The sequence below is a fragment of the Rattus rattus genome, chromosome 3 (genome assembly GCF_011064425.1).
Source record: "Rattus rattus isolate New Zealand chromosome 3, Rrattus_CSIRO_v1, whole genome shotgun sequence".
Taxonomy (NCBI): domain Eukaryota; kingdom Metazoa; phylum Chordata; class Mammalia; order Rodentia; family Muridae; genus Rattus; species Rattus rattus.
This window is the reverse complement of record NC_046156.1, coordinates 212,038,945-212,055,824: the sequence shown is the minus strand read 5'-3', so window position 1 is coordinate 212,055,824 and position 16,880 is coordinate 212,038,945. Positions and strand designations below refer to the sequence as shown.

General features: G+C 39.8%; 1 protein-coding gene across 2 annotated transcripts in view; it reads left to right on the top strand.

Moving 5' to 3' along the window:
* The window catches only part of Mef2c (myocyte enhancer factor 2C), a 144,361-nt gene that overhangs the window by 109,504 nt on the left and 17,977 nt on the right, over window positions 1–16,880 (top strand). For both annotated transcript variants that reach the window (XM_032899079.1, XM_032899078.1), the window contains one exon: window positions 1,837–1,884. In XM_032899079.1, coding sequence (XP_032754970.1) covers window positions 1,837–1,884 — 48 coding nt within the window. The remainder of the gene's footprint in view (window positions 1–1,836; window positions 1,885–16,880) is intronic.

The window sequence follows — 16,880 nt, the reverse complement described above, 5'->3', positions numbered from 1 at the left end:
CCCTCTGTGTTATCTAGTAGCATTTTATCCCTGTATGTAATCATTTGTGTCAATATTTATTTATTTGTTTGTTTGTTTATTTATTTATTTATTTTGAGGTACCTTATCCCAGTAAGAATATACATCAGAAAAGACGTGTGCTCCTGGTAGCCTAGCATGTATGAAATGTGTAAGTTGTATGACATTAAAACACAGCTAAATCAGAAGTGCAGCCACTAGCACATCACGCTCAAGTCCACTTGCCACAGATTTGCCTCAACATTATAAAATATCCTTATCACTGCCCAATTCTCAATGGCCTAGAGACAAGAAATTATTGCTAGGAAAAAAGCCAGACACTCTTAGTATGTGAATCCAGCTAAATATGTTATGATGTACTGTATTGAATACATGTCTTTTCTCCACTGGACTTGAAGAATCTTGAAAGGAAGAATGCCCATTTGATTTGCCAAGCTCACAGTGGGAGCTAATTCAGTGTGTACTGAATATAACTAAGCCCTTCCTTCAGAGTTCCAGAAGCAGCATCAAAAATAATTGTATTTCTAAATCTCATACAGCAGTCTATTGTGTATTTACATTCTGGTTTTAAGAAAGTACTCTACGGGGTGCTTTCAATAGCTTAGGCACATTTAACTGTACTAAGAGCGGCTTATTGACAGAAGGACATTTTCCTCTAGAAGATTTTATAAATCTTGAACCAGGGAAATATCTACAAAGGGCTTTGCTGTGCCATTCTCTCCTTTATAATATGACTGAATTTTTATATACATTTAATTGTCATATAGATTCCTTTCAGTTCGTATTTAGACTTTTGAATATCCTATTTGATAACTCGTGTTCATTCACTATTTTGGTATTTTGTCTTCAAAACTGTATTTGCCGGGAAATAGGAAACATGTCCTTAAAATATTAGAAACATCTTCTGTGATTTCAATAGCTGGAAACAATTGATAGCTATGAAGTGTGGCTTCCAAACAACTTAGAAATCACAATAGATGATAATCTCAACTACTTTTCCTGGATCTTGTTCTTTCTAATTTCTCAAATGATTATCTTCAATCTTACTGAAAGTTCACAACTCTTATAAAGAAACATTGTCATTTTGTATGTATCTATTCGTTTATCTCTTTGTCACTGGGACTTGGGAGCCACAGCCCTTGTGTGGTAATCAGAGGTCACTGAGAAGGAGCCAGTTCTCTTCCACCATGCAGGACCTGGATGGAACTCAGGCCTTCAGGCTTGGCTATGGTAACTGCCAAGATTTGCTGAGTCATCCTGCTAGTGCAAGTTTTTGTGTTGTTCTTAAATAAGCAATTAGTTAGTATATTGCAAACCTGTAGCAAAGAAAACTTGTTTGTTGTGCCATTAAGTGAAATTCAGCTAGGTATATTAGCCAATTATGAGAAAATAAAAATTCTAGTCAATTAATTTTGCACCAAAAATAATGTTAGAAAATATATAGAAAAATTAGACATCAGATATGTGGATATCAAGGCATGGTAGAAATGAAGTGGAATTTTTCTGTGAAGTATCTCTTGAGAAAATCAGACTTGGAAATAGTAAAAATGAGGAGACTGTTATAAGGCTGTATTTTTCTAATGTAATCTTTCCTGGGGGGCGGGGGTGGAGAAAAGCTCTTCAAAATGTCAGTAAGTGAATGTATTTTTAACATTTGAACACAGCATGTCACAATAAAACAAATGTCAGCCCCGTGACTAAGGTAGCACGGTTTACGCTAGTGTCTCAGAAGAGGACAAATACTGAGTGTGAAGACTCTGTGCTTCGTCCTGTTGGCCCCTAGCCTTTCTCCTTTTGATCTTTCTCTCTTCTCCATAGGTGGTCTGATGGGTGGAGACCTCACATCCGGTGCAGGCACCAGTGCAGGTGAGCATAGACCTCAGTGCTGCAGCATGTGTTATGGGCCAGTCTGTTGGGTTATTTCCAAGAAATACTAGTTTCTTACTAAAGGACTAGTTACTAACTAGAGTCTTCCTTAATAAAACTTCAACGGAAGCCAAGCAGAACTGTTATATCCAATTTGTTAATGAAGAGAATTTACTTGTGTTACTTATGCAGTAAAAGAATATTTTAAAGAAGTCTAATAATCAAATAACTTCAGCTGGTCTGCAGAGAAGTGTAGGTTCTAATCAGATCACCTCAATCCCTGATACCACTGTTAGACAATAGTACCTTATAGAGGCCATAGTTCTTATGTTCTCTGTTAATCAGTCCCTAATTGAATCAATTATGTCCACACAACGAACTGATATTCTATATATTTCTAAAGAAGGATACATAAAGAAATAACAGAAGAAAGATTGCAGTCATTCAACAATACTGGTAATCAAATCACATTTGGCAATAACAGAATATCAGTAGACTACACTACCACAAAACCCCTCAAATACACTTCAGCTCTTAGGAATATCATCAACAATGACCAGTTATCTCATTGTCATGTGTCTTCATATTTGCAAAGAAATTTATAATATTGGAATTATTGAGATGTCGATTTCCTTTTCAGTGCAAATACATAATGTAGCACAGGACTTTTAAGTGCCATCTCTAGTTTAGTATGAGGCATAGAAGTAACCATGGTAATTCTGCAGCTGGAACATGCTATAAATCTAAAATAGGAGGAGGCAGGCATGAATGACACAAGGTTATGTTTGAAGTGTCAAAAAAATCAAGTTTATTGAAATATGCATGGACAGCCTAATTAAAACATTTTGCTCGGGTCAAATATAATAGCCTGCTAATTATAAGAAAGAAGATAAGGAAAATTGGCATACAAAAACATTTTTATACATACATCTGTTGGAGGTGGTATCTCTTCTGGGTATTAGGTTTTTACTGCTTCCGTGAGTGGTACAGAAAAAGTTCCAGAACTACACAGAAAGTAGATAGAAAGGATGAATAGCAGTAGCTTCGTATTTTACATAGCTTATAAAAAAATTAGATGCAGCCAAACTAGTAAATAGATTCAATAGTATTTTTCTAGGCAATGAATTTGTCATATTCAATTTTTTCTCCACAGAAAATACTTTTCAAAGAGTAAGCTCAAAGTTCAAGAACCAGACCAGGTTCAGTCAGGTGTTTCCAGGAATGAAGTCCTAGCCAAACACTGGTTATGATCAGTGGTGAGACTAGCAGTCACATACTGGTTGGGTAGGACCAGAACATAACCCAAGAGTAGTCTCCATGCGTTGACTGTGTCCGGTAGTTCAGGAAGCCAGCTTGATTACTATTAAAGGAACAGCCAGTAGTGGGAGCAATGGGTTACTAAACTTGGGTGCAAATGGTCTTTTACTATAAATAGCAATGCTACTTTCGAATCTGATGTGGAAAATAAAAGGTGGTTGGTTGTTCAGTTTTGCTCTTATTGTTAGTTGTCAGACATCTTACTAGATGTAACCATTCTCCAAGAATAAAGGAGATATTCAGTATTCTAAATATAAAAATTGCCCTACACAGAGTGTAGGATCATTCAAAAGGTCTCAGGAGTTAAGGAAATTCATCCTACTGCCTCCGAACCTGTGCCACAGGCATGAGACTCCTTATATCTAAAAATAGAGTGACTCAGGCTAGGGTACGGCTCAGGGGGCAAACTGCTGGCAAAGCATGCCTGGCAGTCTCAGCATTGAGGTGTCTGTAATGATATCATGTTCCTGTAAAGAAGTGGGAGGCAGACACAGGACAATGTGCAGAAGCCCACGGGCCAGCTAGTCAGACACATAGAACAGTGGGCAATAGATGAGGTCCATGTTTCAGGCAAAGACCAATGCTCAAGGTTGTTTCCTGGACATTGACTGTGGCACTGACCCCATGACGACGCCTACACAAAAACATACATATAGATACAGAAACACAAGGGATCCAAAGGAAAATCTGTGGGTGTACCCCGTTACTAGATAGGATTTTCTGGTATGTCATGGTCACACATGTATAATTTTCAGTCTCTACATCACTAAATAAAAACTACTTAATTTCTTTTAGACAGAGCAAGCAGCCCTTTCTGAGCCTGGTTCCAAGGAACACCTGTGGCAGATGCCATTTAGTCTTGAGCATAGCCATGTCCTGCTTGTAAGCTCACTCATCGCCACCTTCTTTTTGATGCCAGCCAGTGTCATATGTCAAGACCGAATATATCTGTGCTGGTGTCAGAGAATCACATAGCACCAAGGGGAAGCAAGGCCAGCCAGAAAGTCTGCATTCCCAGTGAAGAAAATTAAAGCGAAATTACCAAAAGATATTGTCCAAAGGTTTAACATTGTCACTTCTACTCAAGGTCTCAGACTTAGAAACTGCAAAGCCAATGACAGACTGCAGCCAAACTATATACTTCTTACCCTCTGTTGTTAGTTTTTCAAAATCAAGTAAAAAAAAGAGATATAGTTTCACAAGGAGTAGAAGTAACATTTATTGTGTGCCTTAAAAAATCCCAATCAAGTAGATAAGCATTCTCTTTCTTGTCTCAGCTTGGTTACATGGAGACATTTTCCCACCTAGTCTCTGAGTCATTGTGCCATTACTCTGTAGTCCACCTAGTCCTGTTAACTCTATTTCCAGGACACTTCTTAGGACAACCCTTCTCTCTCCATTCCCATCCTAGTGTCCTGGTTCAGACTCACAGCACCGCTCTCAGACTGTCTCCATCTTTCTGGTCCGTGTAACATTCCTCACTCGTCTCCCTGTGTCTAATCAGACTTTCTCCATGCCTCAAACTAGATATATGTCAACATTTCCATGTGCTAAACTCTCAGGATCAACCATGAGCCATTTATCTCTGTCTGACCCCTCCTACTTTCAGAGCTTGCATCCTTTTCTGGCACTGCCATTGAAAGCATCTTGTACTCTAAATTTACTAATAACAAGCATTTGAATAATTCATAGTGGGCATTTCTACAAAACGAAAAATGTAACAGTCAACCTCATAGCTGTCTTTTTTAAGTAGATGCTCCCATTGTGCCCTCTGTACAGATGGGTAAGGCAAGGCATGGGGAAGCTAGTTAACGGTCTAAGGTAGAGCCCAAGAAGTCCATCCCCAGAAACTATTTTTCTAACTGCCTCACTGTGCTGTCACTTCCTAGGCAGTAACATCCTCAACACACCACACATTTCTAACTCTTCCTCCTGTCCTTTGCTTGGATCTCCTGAGCACTGTCAGTCAGAATCCAGTCCAGCCATTCAGAGTCCTGCACCTCCCCTCTGTGACTGCCCCACAGCCTGCACTGACATTAACTGTCTCTCTTTGCGCCATGATTACAGTCTCTGCACTCATCTCTCCTGGACACTGCTATCTGGGGCAGACCAGGCTTAGCTTGTGTCTTTGCTCAATGCATAAATGTTACCCACAGACGGTGCTCCGTAAATGTTTGCTCATTGCCTAAAGCACCAATCTCGGAGATCTAAAACTACAATATAAATGCTGAAAGTAAGAATTTCAAAGAAACTCTGACTTTCAAAATGAAAACCCTCGATCTGTTTTTTATTCATTTAATATAAAGTGAACGTTGATAAAATGCCTGAGCCCCCATTGGCTGATAGAGCTAGGGTTTACTTCATTCTTTGACACTTTGGTTGGGGGAGGACGAAATAGCTAATATAGAGCAGAGAGTGAAAAAGTGGATTGGTATCTCATACCGTCACAGATCACTGCTTGAAACAACGAGCCCCTTATCACTTATCCTGAAATAATTACCAAGAGGCAGGGAAGCCATACTGAAGCAGTAATGAAATGGGCTTGTGCTCTTCCTGCAAGGGACATGTACAGCAAGTCATTATAGTACATTAGTAACAGCGACTAACTGTTCGAGCTCTCAGTTGACAGCTACTCATCCACGACTTACCCCTTTCCTCTCCACAACCAAAGTGAGACATCACTGCTTTTAAAATTACATTTTGTCATGTATCTGTACATTAAAGCTCTTAATATGTTAATCTAAGTGGTTATTGATGATTGTAAGATCCAGTTCCATTGGGGTTTGGTTGTAATCATTACATTTAATGGAAATAACCATCAGGACAGCAATCCCTTGTGCTGGATCGAGCACTATCACACGAATACCTTCTGGTTTTATGTTGTCGATATGCTTACCTTTTACAGTGCAGAAGTCTCACATACTTATGATTCACGATTAGGATTTAATCTGGGTCAGGGGGAGCTTCAGAAATCCTTTGGAAAAATTAAGAAACTGTGGTAATTCACATAGCTATTTGACAATAAGACAAAGAAAATTTATGTATATTGGTTAATAATTTTAATTGGCATTCATTGTAAATTACATATCATTTTTTGTAAAGAAAAAAAAAGAAACCAACAGCTGTTTCCTTATTTTGATTGTCAATTGTTTACTGTTTTACGAGTTTGGCTGTCAAGCATTGCCACTTCTGGAATGCTTAATTTACATCAGCTAAGTAGGTGGAGATATATGGATGGCAAAGAACTGCCATGGATACACAGAGAGATAAATAACAGAGACCGCTTTCCAGACTGGAGGCAGGCCTAGGAAGAGCTTCCCTCATAATACCTTGAGCTGAGTACTCACAATGAAGCTAAGACACAATTACCGTTCTAATCCATTTACAGACAATGCATTGTGCTAGCATGATCGCGAAAGTTTATACTTCTTAAAATTCATGTAGCAGAGAGGCAGGCAGATCTCTGAGTTTGAGGCCAGCCTGGTCTATATACAGAGAAAGCTCCAGGACAGCCAGGACTGACTGCACAGAGAAACTCTCTTGAAAAGCAGTTTTTCACATGGCAGCGAAAAGAAAAAAACTAATACTGCAACGTAGAATGGACTTAGAAGAGTCATGAATGTGGAATGCTTACAGAGTTCTGAGGTGGCCTTTTATCTCCCCAAACACGTCTATACATTCTTACTCAATGATTTTTAAAAATTGATAAAGTGATTAAAATTTCATCCTACAACGATGGCTTAATATGTTGGCATTTTGCTTTTAAAAAATCAACAACAAAATTCAAATTGCTGTGTTCCAGAAGAGAAATATACCAATTGATTGCTCTCCAATAAGAAAAATAATCTTAGTATAAAAATATAGTTTAAATTTCAATTTATTTTGAGGGTTGAGGTGTATTACCAACCATATTTTTTATCTTAAAAATATCATTAGGTAGCATATGAGGGAAGATGGGCTAATTGTTATGTTCTGCTGTAAAAGTATTATTCTGTTAGCTTATATTATTCGGAAGAGAAAGAAAAAGAAACTCAAAATTTACTTTCAGTTTTACCTTGCAAGTTTCCAAAATGTAAATAAAGATCCTACAGCCTTGCTTTAATTATTATCTAAGAAACTAAATACCAATGATATTTTTTTTTATTATTATTAACTTGAGTATTTCTTATATACATTTCAATGTTATTCCCTTTCCCGGTTTCGGGCAAACATCCCCTCCCCCCTCCCCTTCCTTATGGGTGTTCCCCTCAACCCTCCCCCCCTTGCTGCCCCTCTCCCCAACAGTCTAGTTCACTAGGGTTCAGTCTTAGCAGGACCCAGGGCTTCCCCTTCCACTGGTGCTCTTACTAGGATATTCATTGCAACCCTCGAGGTCAGAGTCCAGGGTCAGTCCATGTATAGTCTTTGGGTAGTGGCTTAGTCCCTGGAAGCTCTGGTTGGTTGGCATTGCTGTACATATGGGGTCACGAGCTCCTTCAAGCTCTTCCAGTTCTTTCTCTGATTCCTTCAACAGGGGTCCCGTTCTCAGTTCAGTGGTTTCCTGCTGGCATACGCCTCTGTATTTGCTGTATTCTGGCTGTGTCTCTCATGAGCGATCTGCACTCACATTTTGATCATCCGTCTTGAGTTTCATTTGTTCTAGGCATCTAGGGTAACTCAAGCATTTGGGCTAATAGCCACTTATCAATGAGTACATACCATGTATGTCTTTCTGTGATTAGGTTAGCTCACTCAGGATGATATTTTCCAGTTCCAACCATTTGCCTACAATTTCATAAAGTCATTGTTTTTGATAGCTGAGTAATATTCCATTGTGTAGATGTACCACATTTTCTGTATCCATTCCTCTGTTGAAGGGCATCTGGGTTCTTTCCAGCTTCTGGCTATTATAAATAAGGCTGCGATGAACATAGTGGAGCACGTGTCTTTTTTATATGTTGGGGCATCTTTTGGGTATATGCCCAGGAGAGGTATAGCTGGATCCTCAGGCAGTTCAATGTCCAATTTTCTGAGGAACCTCCAGACTGATTTCCAGAATGGTTGTAGCAGTCTGCAACCCCACCAACAATGGAGGAGTGTTCCCTTTCTCCACATCCTCGCCAGCATTTGCTGTCACCTGAGTTTTTGATCTTAGCCATTCTCACTGGTGTGAGGTGAAATCTCAGGGTTGTTTTGATTTGCATTTCCTTATGACTAACGATGTTGAACATTTCTTTAGGTGTTTCTCAGCCATTCGGCATTCCTCAGCTGTGAATTCTCTGTTTAGCTCTGAACCCCATTTTTTAATAGGGTTATTTGTCTCCTTGCTGTCTAACTTCTTCAGTTCTTTGTATATTTTGGATATAAGCCCTCTATCTGTTGTAGGATTGGTAAAGATCTTTTCCCAATCTGTTGGTTGCCGTTTTGTCCTAACCACAGTGTCCTTTGCCTTACAGAAGCTTTGCAGTTTTATGAGATCCCATTTGTCGATTCTTGATCTTAGAGCATAAGCCATTGGTGTTTTGTTCAGGAAATTTTTTCCAGTGCCCATGTGTTCCAGATGCTTCCCTAGTTTTTCTTCTATTAGTTTGAGTGTGTCTGGTTTGATGTGGAGGTCCTTGATCCACTTGGACTTAAGCTTTGTACAGGGTGATAAGCATGGATCGATCTGCATTCTTCTACATGTTGACCTCCAGTTGAACCAGCACCATTTGCTGAAAATGCTATCTTTTTTCCATTGGATGGATTTGGCTCCTTTGTCAAAAATCAAGTGACCATAGGTGTGTGGGTTCATTTCTGGGTCTTCAATTCTGTTCCATTGGTCTATCTGTCTGTCTCTGTACCAATACCATGCAGTTTTTATCACTATTGCTCTGTAATACTGCTTGAGTTCAGGGATAGTGATTCCCCCTGAAGTCCTTTTATTGTTGAGGATAGTTTTAGCTATCCTGGGTTTTTTGTTATTAACCTAAATCAAGGTTAGCAAGATTTACTAAGGGGGTGGCACACTTGGTCTTCTGATTGAATAATCTAGAGCACACGATACACAATCCCTGCCAGGAAAATCAGTGTCCACTTTCCATGTACAAGACCTGACAGGGTGTAGATAAAGCGGAGCCCTGCCACCCTTCTCCAGGGGTTGATGCTAGTCTGGGGAAGGCAAGTCTAAAGGGAGACTTAAGGGAAAACACCACAGCTAGCTCAGCACATACGGCCCACCTGAACTGCTGGGTTCTGCTTTAGCACCTAAGGAGTTCGATTTCCATAGAAAGAAAGGAAAATCTCAGGTCATAGCTTCCTAGAGCAGCGGTTCTCAACCTTCCTAATGCTATGACCATCAACCATACTTACAACATCGTAACAGTAATGCTATGAATCATACTGCTATAAATCATGCTATAAATATCTGTGTTTTCTGACGGTCTTAGGCTACCCCTGTGAAAGGGTTGATAGCCCCTCCCAAGGGTTGTGACCCACAAGTTGAGAACCATTGCTCTAGCATCTTCAAGCAGATGTTGGGATACCTTCTTTGATCAGTAGTTCTGCATTCCCAAACTATGTTTGTTTGCTTATAACAGTGTTTTCCTGTGGCCCAGGCTACTCACAGCTCACGAACTAAAGTGATTCCCACCTCTGATCTTTCTGTTTCGCTGTGGCTACAGATGTATGTGTACCACTGTGCCCAGCTTTCACAGTATTTTTTAGTTACCTGCCTATCATTTACGTTTAGTAAAGCATTATGAAAAGTTACATCTTCATAGATATCCTATGAATTTAATATAAGAGTGTGACTACTAATAAAACTTTGGTAATTTTGTTTTAGGTTTAAACGGTTAATATGCCCCCAAAATATTAGTTCTCCTTAAAATCTGAGTCTCCCTTTCTTATGAATGCCTTTTAAATTACCTGGTCCACTACTCTATCTTTCTGGTTCTCTCTGTCCTATTATGACATCACCGTAAGGTTTATGTACTTGTGTATTTATTTATTTATTTATTTATTTATTTTGCTTCCCATAGCTTATATTTAGTTTTTATATAAATTTTGTTACAACTATTTATTTACTTGTGCATTAGGGGGAAGGCCATGGCACTTGCCTGGTTTACAGAGGACAACTGAAAAGAGTTGTGGATCTCAGGGACTAAACTGAGGTTGGCCAGCTTAGTAGTAGGCAACTTTACCCAGTGAACCATCTCACCCTGAGATTGTATTTGTAGATAACATACACACACACACACACACACACACACACACACACACATATATATATATATGCATATATGACCCTGAGGAATTTACATTATGCATAAGTAGACAGCAGCTGCTGAAGGAGGATGTGGTTCAAAAGGACCTCTCATGAATCAGTGCCTTACCTTCTATGGGCTTCTGCATTTGCCACCATGAGACAGCCGAGAGCATAGTTTTCTAAATTTGGAAAGTTTATTTTTCCAAGGACTTAAATTTTGTAGTTAGACTTACATAATATATTTCAGCTGATTTCGACTCAATGAGTATGCCATCATGGCACCTCCTGTTTGGAAGACATTGGTTATTTTGAAGAAGTAGAACTGGAGATACTAAAGTCTTGAGCAACAGTCTTAGTTTGCATAAACGTGTCCGTGGACGCTAAGGATTCACAAGGTTTACTTATGATGGCACCGTTTCAATTGTTTGAACTCAAGTATTGATGTTCAAATGACTTCCTAAGCACGATGTCATCCCTTCACAATTTTTCATCCACATTATGCCAAAGAATGGACTCTGTTTTTTTCTGAACCAGAAGGGGAACCTGATGGATTAACACAGTTGTTACAGCAGCAGGAGCAAGTCTGTCTGTGGCTGATTTACATATTCAAATATGATAGTGCTCATTTGCATAGCAAATATGAAAAAAACGGTTTTTAGTTAGCACTAATATTAAGTTTAATGAAAACAATAAGGTCATAAAGTGGAGTTTTGCCTTGGAAATTACTTGCTTTGGGAAAATATGCATACATTGGCATACATTGAAAATAATAAAATAACCCAAAGCCCATAGAAGGTAAGGCACTGATTCATGAGAGGTTCTTTTGAACCACGGCCTCCTGATATTGAAGCTTCTTTAAAGTTGAAATTGATGCAGGAGTCAATTGCATGAGATAGGAAGCAAAAGCACCAACACAGTTCCTTCCCTAGAGTATGTGCTTGTGAGTAAAAGTTGGCTTTTCTTAGTGTCACAAATACCCACATCCTTGGTTTTCTTACTGAGAAAAAGTGGGGCTTCGTTAAGTCACAGTACACAGTAGGAGCACAGGAACTGTCTTCACACAATGCCAGGTCTAAGCTGCATCCTTGGAAGTGTGGGTGAAGCGAGTACAATATTAACTCTGAGACAGCGTGCGAGTGCAGCGAGCAGTGCCACGCGTTTCTCTTTGAACGTTATGAACTTCGGATGTGTTCAAAGCAGTTGTGTAAATGTTAAAACCACAAGTCATTATGCCTTCTCTTCTGTCACATTCTCCCTAATTTACACTGTCTCAATATTTTTGTTTAGAAAAAATGACTGAAAGAATGAATGATTGTGTCAATAATGAAAACACCCCCTCATTTTTATCAAAGAGACAGTCCCAAAAAAATCTCAAGAAGTGAACAGTTAAATGAGTCATAAATCTATCATTCACGGTTAAATGGAATTTTTTTTTGAAGATAGTGAAGTTTGATGCCATTTTTGTGGCGCCATTAAAAACTACCCTTTAAGTAAGTCAGTACCCAAAGCATGAGGATATTCTGAGAGCCTCAGCGTATGGGAAAGTCAGATTGTTCTCTTCTTTCCACCTTACGAATGAAGGCCTTTGCAGAGATGAGGCAACTACACAGAGCATGCTAAATTTCAAACATCTGGCCTTTGTAGTGAAGCAGCGGAGGCCGGCGTTTGGATTTATATCAAAGCTCTCGTATTCGCTGCCCAGGGATCACAGACGCCTCCTTAGCTTCAGTTTCCTCAATCATTAAAAGTTGGGTGGCAGAGCAAGACCCTCGTGATGATTAGGACAAAAGAGAGCATAGGCATCTTTAACGTGGGTTCCCCTTCTTTGGGGAACCCACTCGCTTCAGCATCATGAATTTCACAGAATATCTTCTAGCAAAACACTGTGCTACGCTGGGGAAAAGGCTCAGTCCATAATGTCTGGCACAAGAGGAGCCAAGACAGATCTCGAGAACTAAGGTGAAGGGCGGGCAGGCCTGTAACCCCAGGGTTTGGGCGACAGAGACAGGAAGATCCCTGCCTAGGCAATCTACCCAACTCGGTGGTCTCCAGGCTCAGTGAGAGTCGCTCTCTTAAAACAAGGAGAGAAGCATGATGTTAGCCTCTGCGTCTTAAACACAGACACAGACACACAGACACACACAGACACACACACACAACACACATGCACACACAAGTCATTGTTCCTTCTCGTCTGTCTCGTTCTCCCTAACTTGTAATATATAAATATTCTAACATATAATATAAAATATAATAACAGTTATATGTTATTCTACTTTCATTGAGAAGCCCCAGAAAGAGGAGAAACGGGATTCTGAGGATAGGAATCTGTAATCAGGAATCTTTAGGAGGACAAGAACCAGAGATCTGATTTAATCCATCTACAGCAAGCATGCTGAGACCTTCATCATTTCCAGACCTCAGTCCTAAAATGTCACATGGTTGCTTCTTCTCTTAGAGCCATCCACAAAAATGAATTCTGTTTTAAAAAATTAAAATAAAACCCCTTATTTTGATTTACAACAGCTGAAAAACACATTTTTTTAAAATTCTTAATGGGGTTCAGGCATTCAGTACACAGTAATATAAGACTGCAATCTAGAAAGCCAAATCCTCCTCCAGAATTTGTTCAAGAATGTCTTTTCAGTAAAGTATGGGGTAGTCTTTCCAAGTTGACTATATACAGTTTGAGGTCATCATTTAAAGATGTATTCAGGTTTGAGACAAAAGCTAACACCTTTTGTTAAGAAGCTAACTTGCAGTCTTAAAACTTTTAAAAGTCGAATGTAAAATTCAATGATGGTGGTGACAGTGTTTACATAAATACGGCAGCTCCTATTTAACTAGGCAATGTATGGAAAGTATTTTCAAACTGATTCTAATAAAAGAAAAATTAAGGAGCTATAGGCATAACTCATAAGAGCATGTGCTTAGCATATGTAAGGTCTTGGATTCAATCACCAGCATCAAACAAATTAAAATTACAAGAAGTCTAAGTGGGTCAAACACTTAGCAGAGGAGAGCACAACAAATCGATACGTGAGATGTTTAGCTGTGTGTTCACCTTAATGTCTCCCTGTGGCAGATTCCCCCAAACTCCCCCAAATCAGATGCTACTGACGAGTCACCACACAAGGGGATTCTAAATTCTGATAACACCTCTAAGTTAGAAATTGTTTTCAAAAGAGCTAATAATGGGTACCCTGAGATACTAGGCACTTTTATGTTTTGTTAAGTGGCTCTAATAGAAGCTGCTCCTTTTGATTGACAGTAAATTGGTAAATATCTTTACTCTTGATAAAAATTTTACGAAATGTCGTAATGTATATTCAGTCATCCACCCAACACAATGCACTAAGTAGCTGTTCCACTGCATCGTACATCTAAACCCATCATACCCTGTCTATTGCAAGTATTCTCAGGGAGACCAGAAATGCAGCTTTCTGCGTCGTCATTCTCTGCCTTTCTATATAAATTGTCTCCCAAACCAGTCTTAATTTGTCTGGGTTTGGTTTGCCTTATTTTGCCTTGCTTGATTTTAGCTTGTGATGCTAAGGGTTGAACCCAGGGCTTCTCCATTCCCAGGCAGGAGTTCTGTTCCTAGGCTACCCTCCACAGTATCATTCTTACTATCTGTGGTGCCCAGTAATGTGGCCTTCAAAATTCCACCTCTCCTTTAGCTAAGTCCCTTGTCCCCAGTCTCACAGTTCTCTTCCTTTGTAATCCTTCAGAGTGAGACACTATGTAAAAGCCTTGACTCTAGAGCCTGATCTTCAGGGAACAAGGCAGCATACGCAGGTCCTAGACACACTGCTCGAGCTGACGTCATGCCTCCGTAAGGGTATGGTTCTTTGATGCTGAGTGGGTCACTAGGCCTCCCTGTTCTTTGCTCTTCTTTCATTATGCAAATAATGAGGTACTTTTAATATGTCACAGCATTACTCCTGTGAGGATTAAAGGTCTTTTCCGTCTGTCCATGTTTGATACCAGTCTCATGTTATGAGGTACCTGGCACTGCTGTGGGGAGATAATGTGTATGCTCGATGTCAGAGGGTTGACAGACAAAGCTTCCAGGTGTTTGCTACAGTTGCTATTGTTATACGGTCAGTTGACAAAGTGTGCCTCTGCCTCGAGTCCCACTGAGGCTTCTCTTGCCTAACCCAATACTGAGAAGGCAAAAGCTCCCTCCAGTTGAGGGAACTTTGATAGAAGCAGCATTAGAACCTGAGTTGATCTGCTTTAGCCCTCTTCATGGCCAGCTCCTGACTGCCAGTAAACTCCTTGTCTCTGCTGTCTCATCTGGACCTCACGCTTAGTGAGTTCTGTGCATCCTACTCAGCTTCCCTGAGGGTAGCCTAACCCCTTTTAAGAATTTGTTTCATAACACACCAGTGCTAAGCACTCAGACGCTTTCATAGGCTGTGCACTTTCTACAGGACGGTAAGAGTTTAGTATAAAGTTAACATGTTCCATGATACTGCATTGACTAATCCCATTTTTTCATGAAAACTCCATGTTCTAAAACAGCCAGTATTTTGCCTTCCCAGAATATTTTCCTTCTCAAATTGTCAGGATCCAGCAACCTCATGGTTTTGTACTCCCTGTCTCTGAAAAGTCTTTCTTAACCTTCTAACAGAGCCCTATTTCTTCTTAGTGGGCACTGTCCACCATTTTCAACAAAGTTTTGCTTAAGTAAATTTCTGAGACTTACATCAAGAGAGAATCCATGGCAGTAAAAACGCTTGTCACAGGAAAGCTCAGAGTCCTCTTAAAGTCTCTGTTTCCTTAAAGGAAATGCCTACCTTACATCACCCTGTCCCAAGTAGCACGTTGCCATGCACGACAGAGTGGCAGATGGGCATGACAGACAGTTACCTCCTATAAACAAACTCGGTAGATGAGCTGATAGTTTGTTTTATTGGTACAGTTGGCCACCAACATGGAAAGATGATCCAAATAGAAAAGTTTTGCAAGTAGCAGACAGAGGAGAAACCCTAGGTGACTAAGTTTAACATGTTATGGCTGCATTTTCAGTTGTCACCTCCTGTTCCCTAGTAACTTATCTCTGGGTGCCATTTCTGAGTAATTCCTAACCCTCTAGCTTCCTTTGCATGTTTCTCCAACATATGAAACATTACACAAACTAGCAGTTACGTAGGATCACTGCCTCTAGTTGCAGCAGAAAGTTAGAGAAGGGTCAGTGCGATGTAGACAGAGGTTCTGAAAGGCACCCTGAGAGAGCTGCCACTGTAGCCAATCCTTAAAAGACAAATCCAAGTGACACAGGAAGGGTGAACACTGCCAATCCTTGAACTAACAGAGCAAAGACTTAGGCATCTTCGGAGGCTGTGAACCTGACTGTGGCCATTGGAAATTAGGTTAGTCAGAGCAAGTTGAATATAGAAAGCCCTGAGATACAGGCAGTAATCTGATTCAACTGTGCCAAGCATCTATGAAAGGAAGAATTGGACAGAAAAGCCAGTTTAGAAGGATGTCCCCAAGTGTGCTGGTCAACATCACACACTTACACGGAAGTTTGCATACAGGCAGACTTTCCTGAAGCTCAACTTAGCATGTGGAGAGAAACCCTTCAACTGGAAAATAAAAGGATGGGTGGAAGACTTTGAAAGGCTTGGCCAAATGGGGATTGAAGCCAATATAAAAATGATAACAATAAAAATGCAAACAGGCCTTTTTATTTCTTAAGAGAATTGGACAAGATTTCATATCCGGTAGGATTTAGAGATGGAAGGAAGAGAGTAAGAATTAGCCATGGGCCCAAATATTAGTTTCAACTTTTCAATTATTAGTGCATATAATTGAAAGTTAAAACAAAACAAAACAAAAAACAAAAAAAGCAAGCAAAGAAAATGGCACGGCTCGTAATGTCCAAATATACGAAAGCTGTAGAACTGTGGGCTCAGCTCAGCACGCTCGGCTGTGCGAGCAAAGCCAAGTACCTGCCTTATAATGTGTGCGGCCAGGAGCGCTTGCTCTGAATTTACAGCTTCCTAAAGTAGCAGTGAGTAAAACCAAACTGCGGGGAAAAATTGCCACTATATTTCAAATCTTGAATATGTACGCTGGTTTTGTTGTTTATTACATACTTGTAGAAGCAGAGGTGGAATCTGTCATCCTTCGTGTGACTACATCGTGAAAGCCTAAATTGTTTCGTAAGAAACAATATTTTTAATCAAATGAACTATAAAAGCTTCATTGGACTCTAAAGTCAGTCTGTACCTCATTTTCCTATAATCTATAATCAGGAAATCCATTTACCATACGTTATAATTTTTGTCCTTTTAAGTGGTCAGGAGAATGTGACATCTGCATATGGTCATGTCTAAATTGATAATTGTCCAAGTGGAGTATAATTTTAAAACATAGCATCAAGAAAGTTGAATCTGTATATTAGAAGGTTGTTGGGAGGTGGTGTTTCCCACCTCCTGGGCCC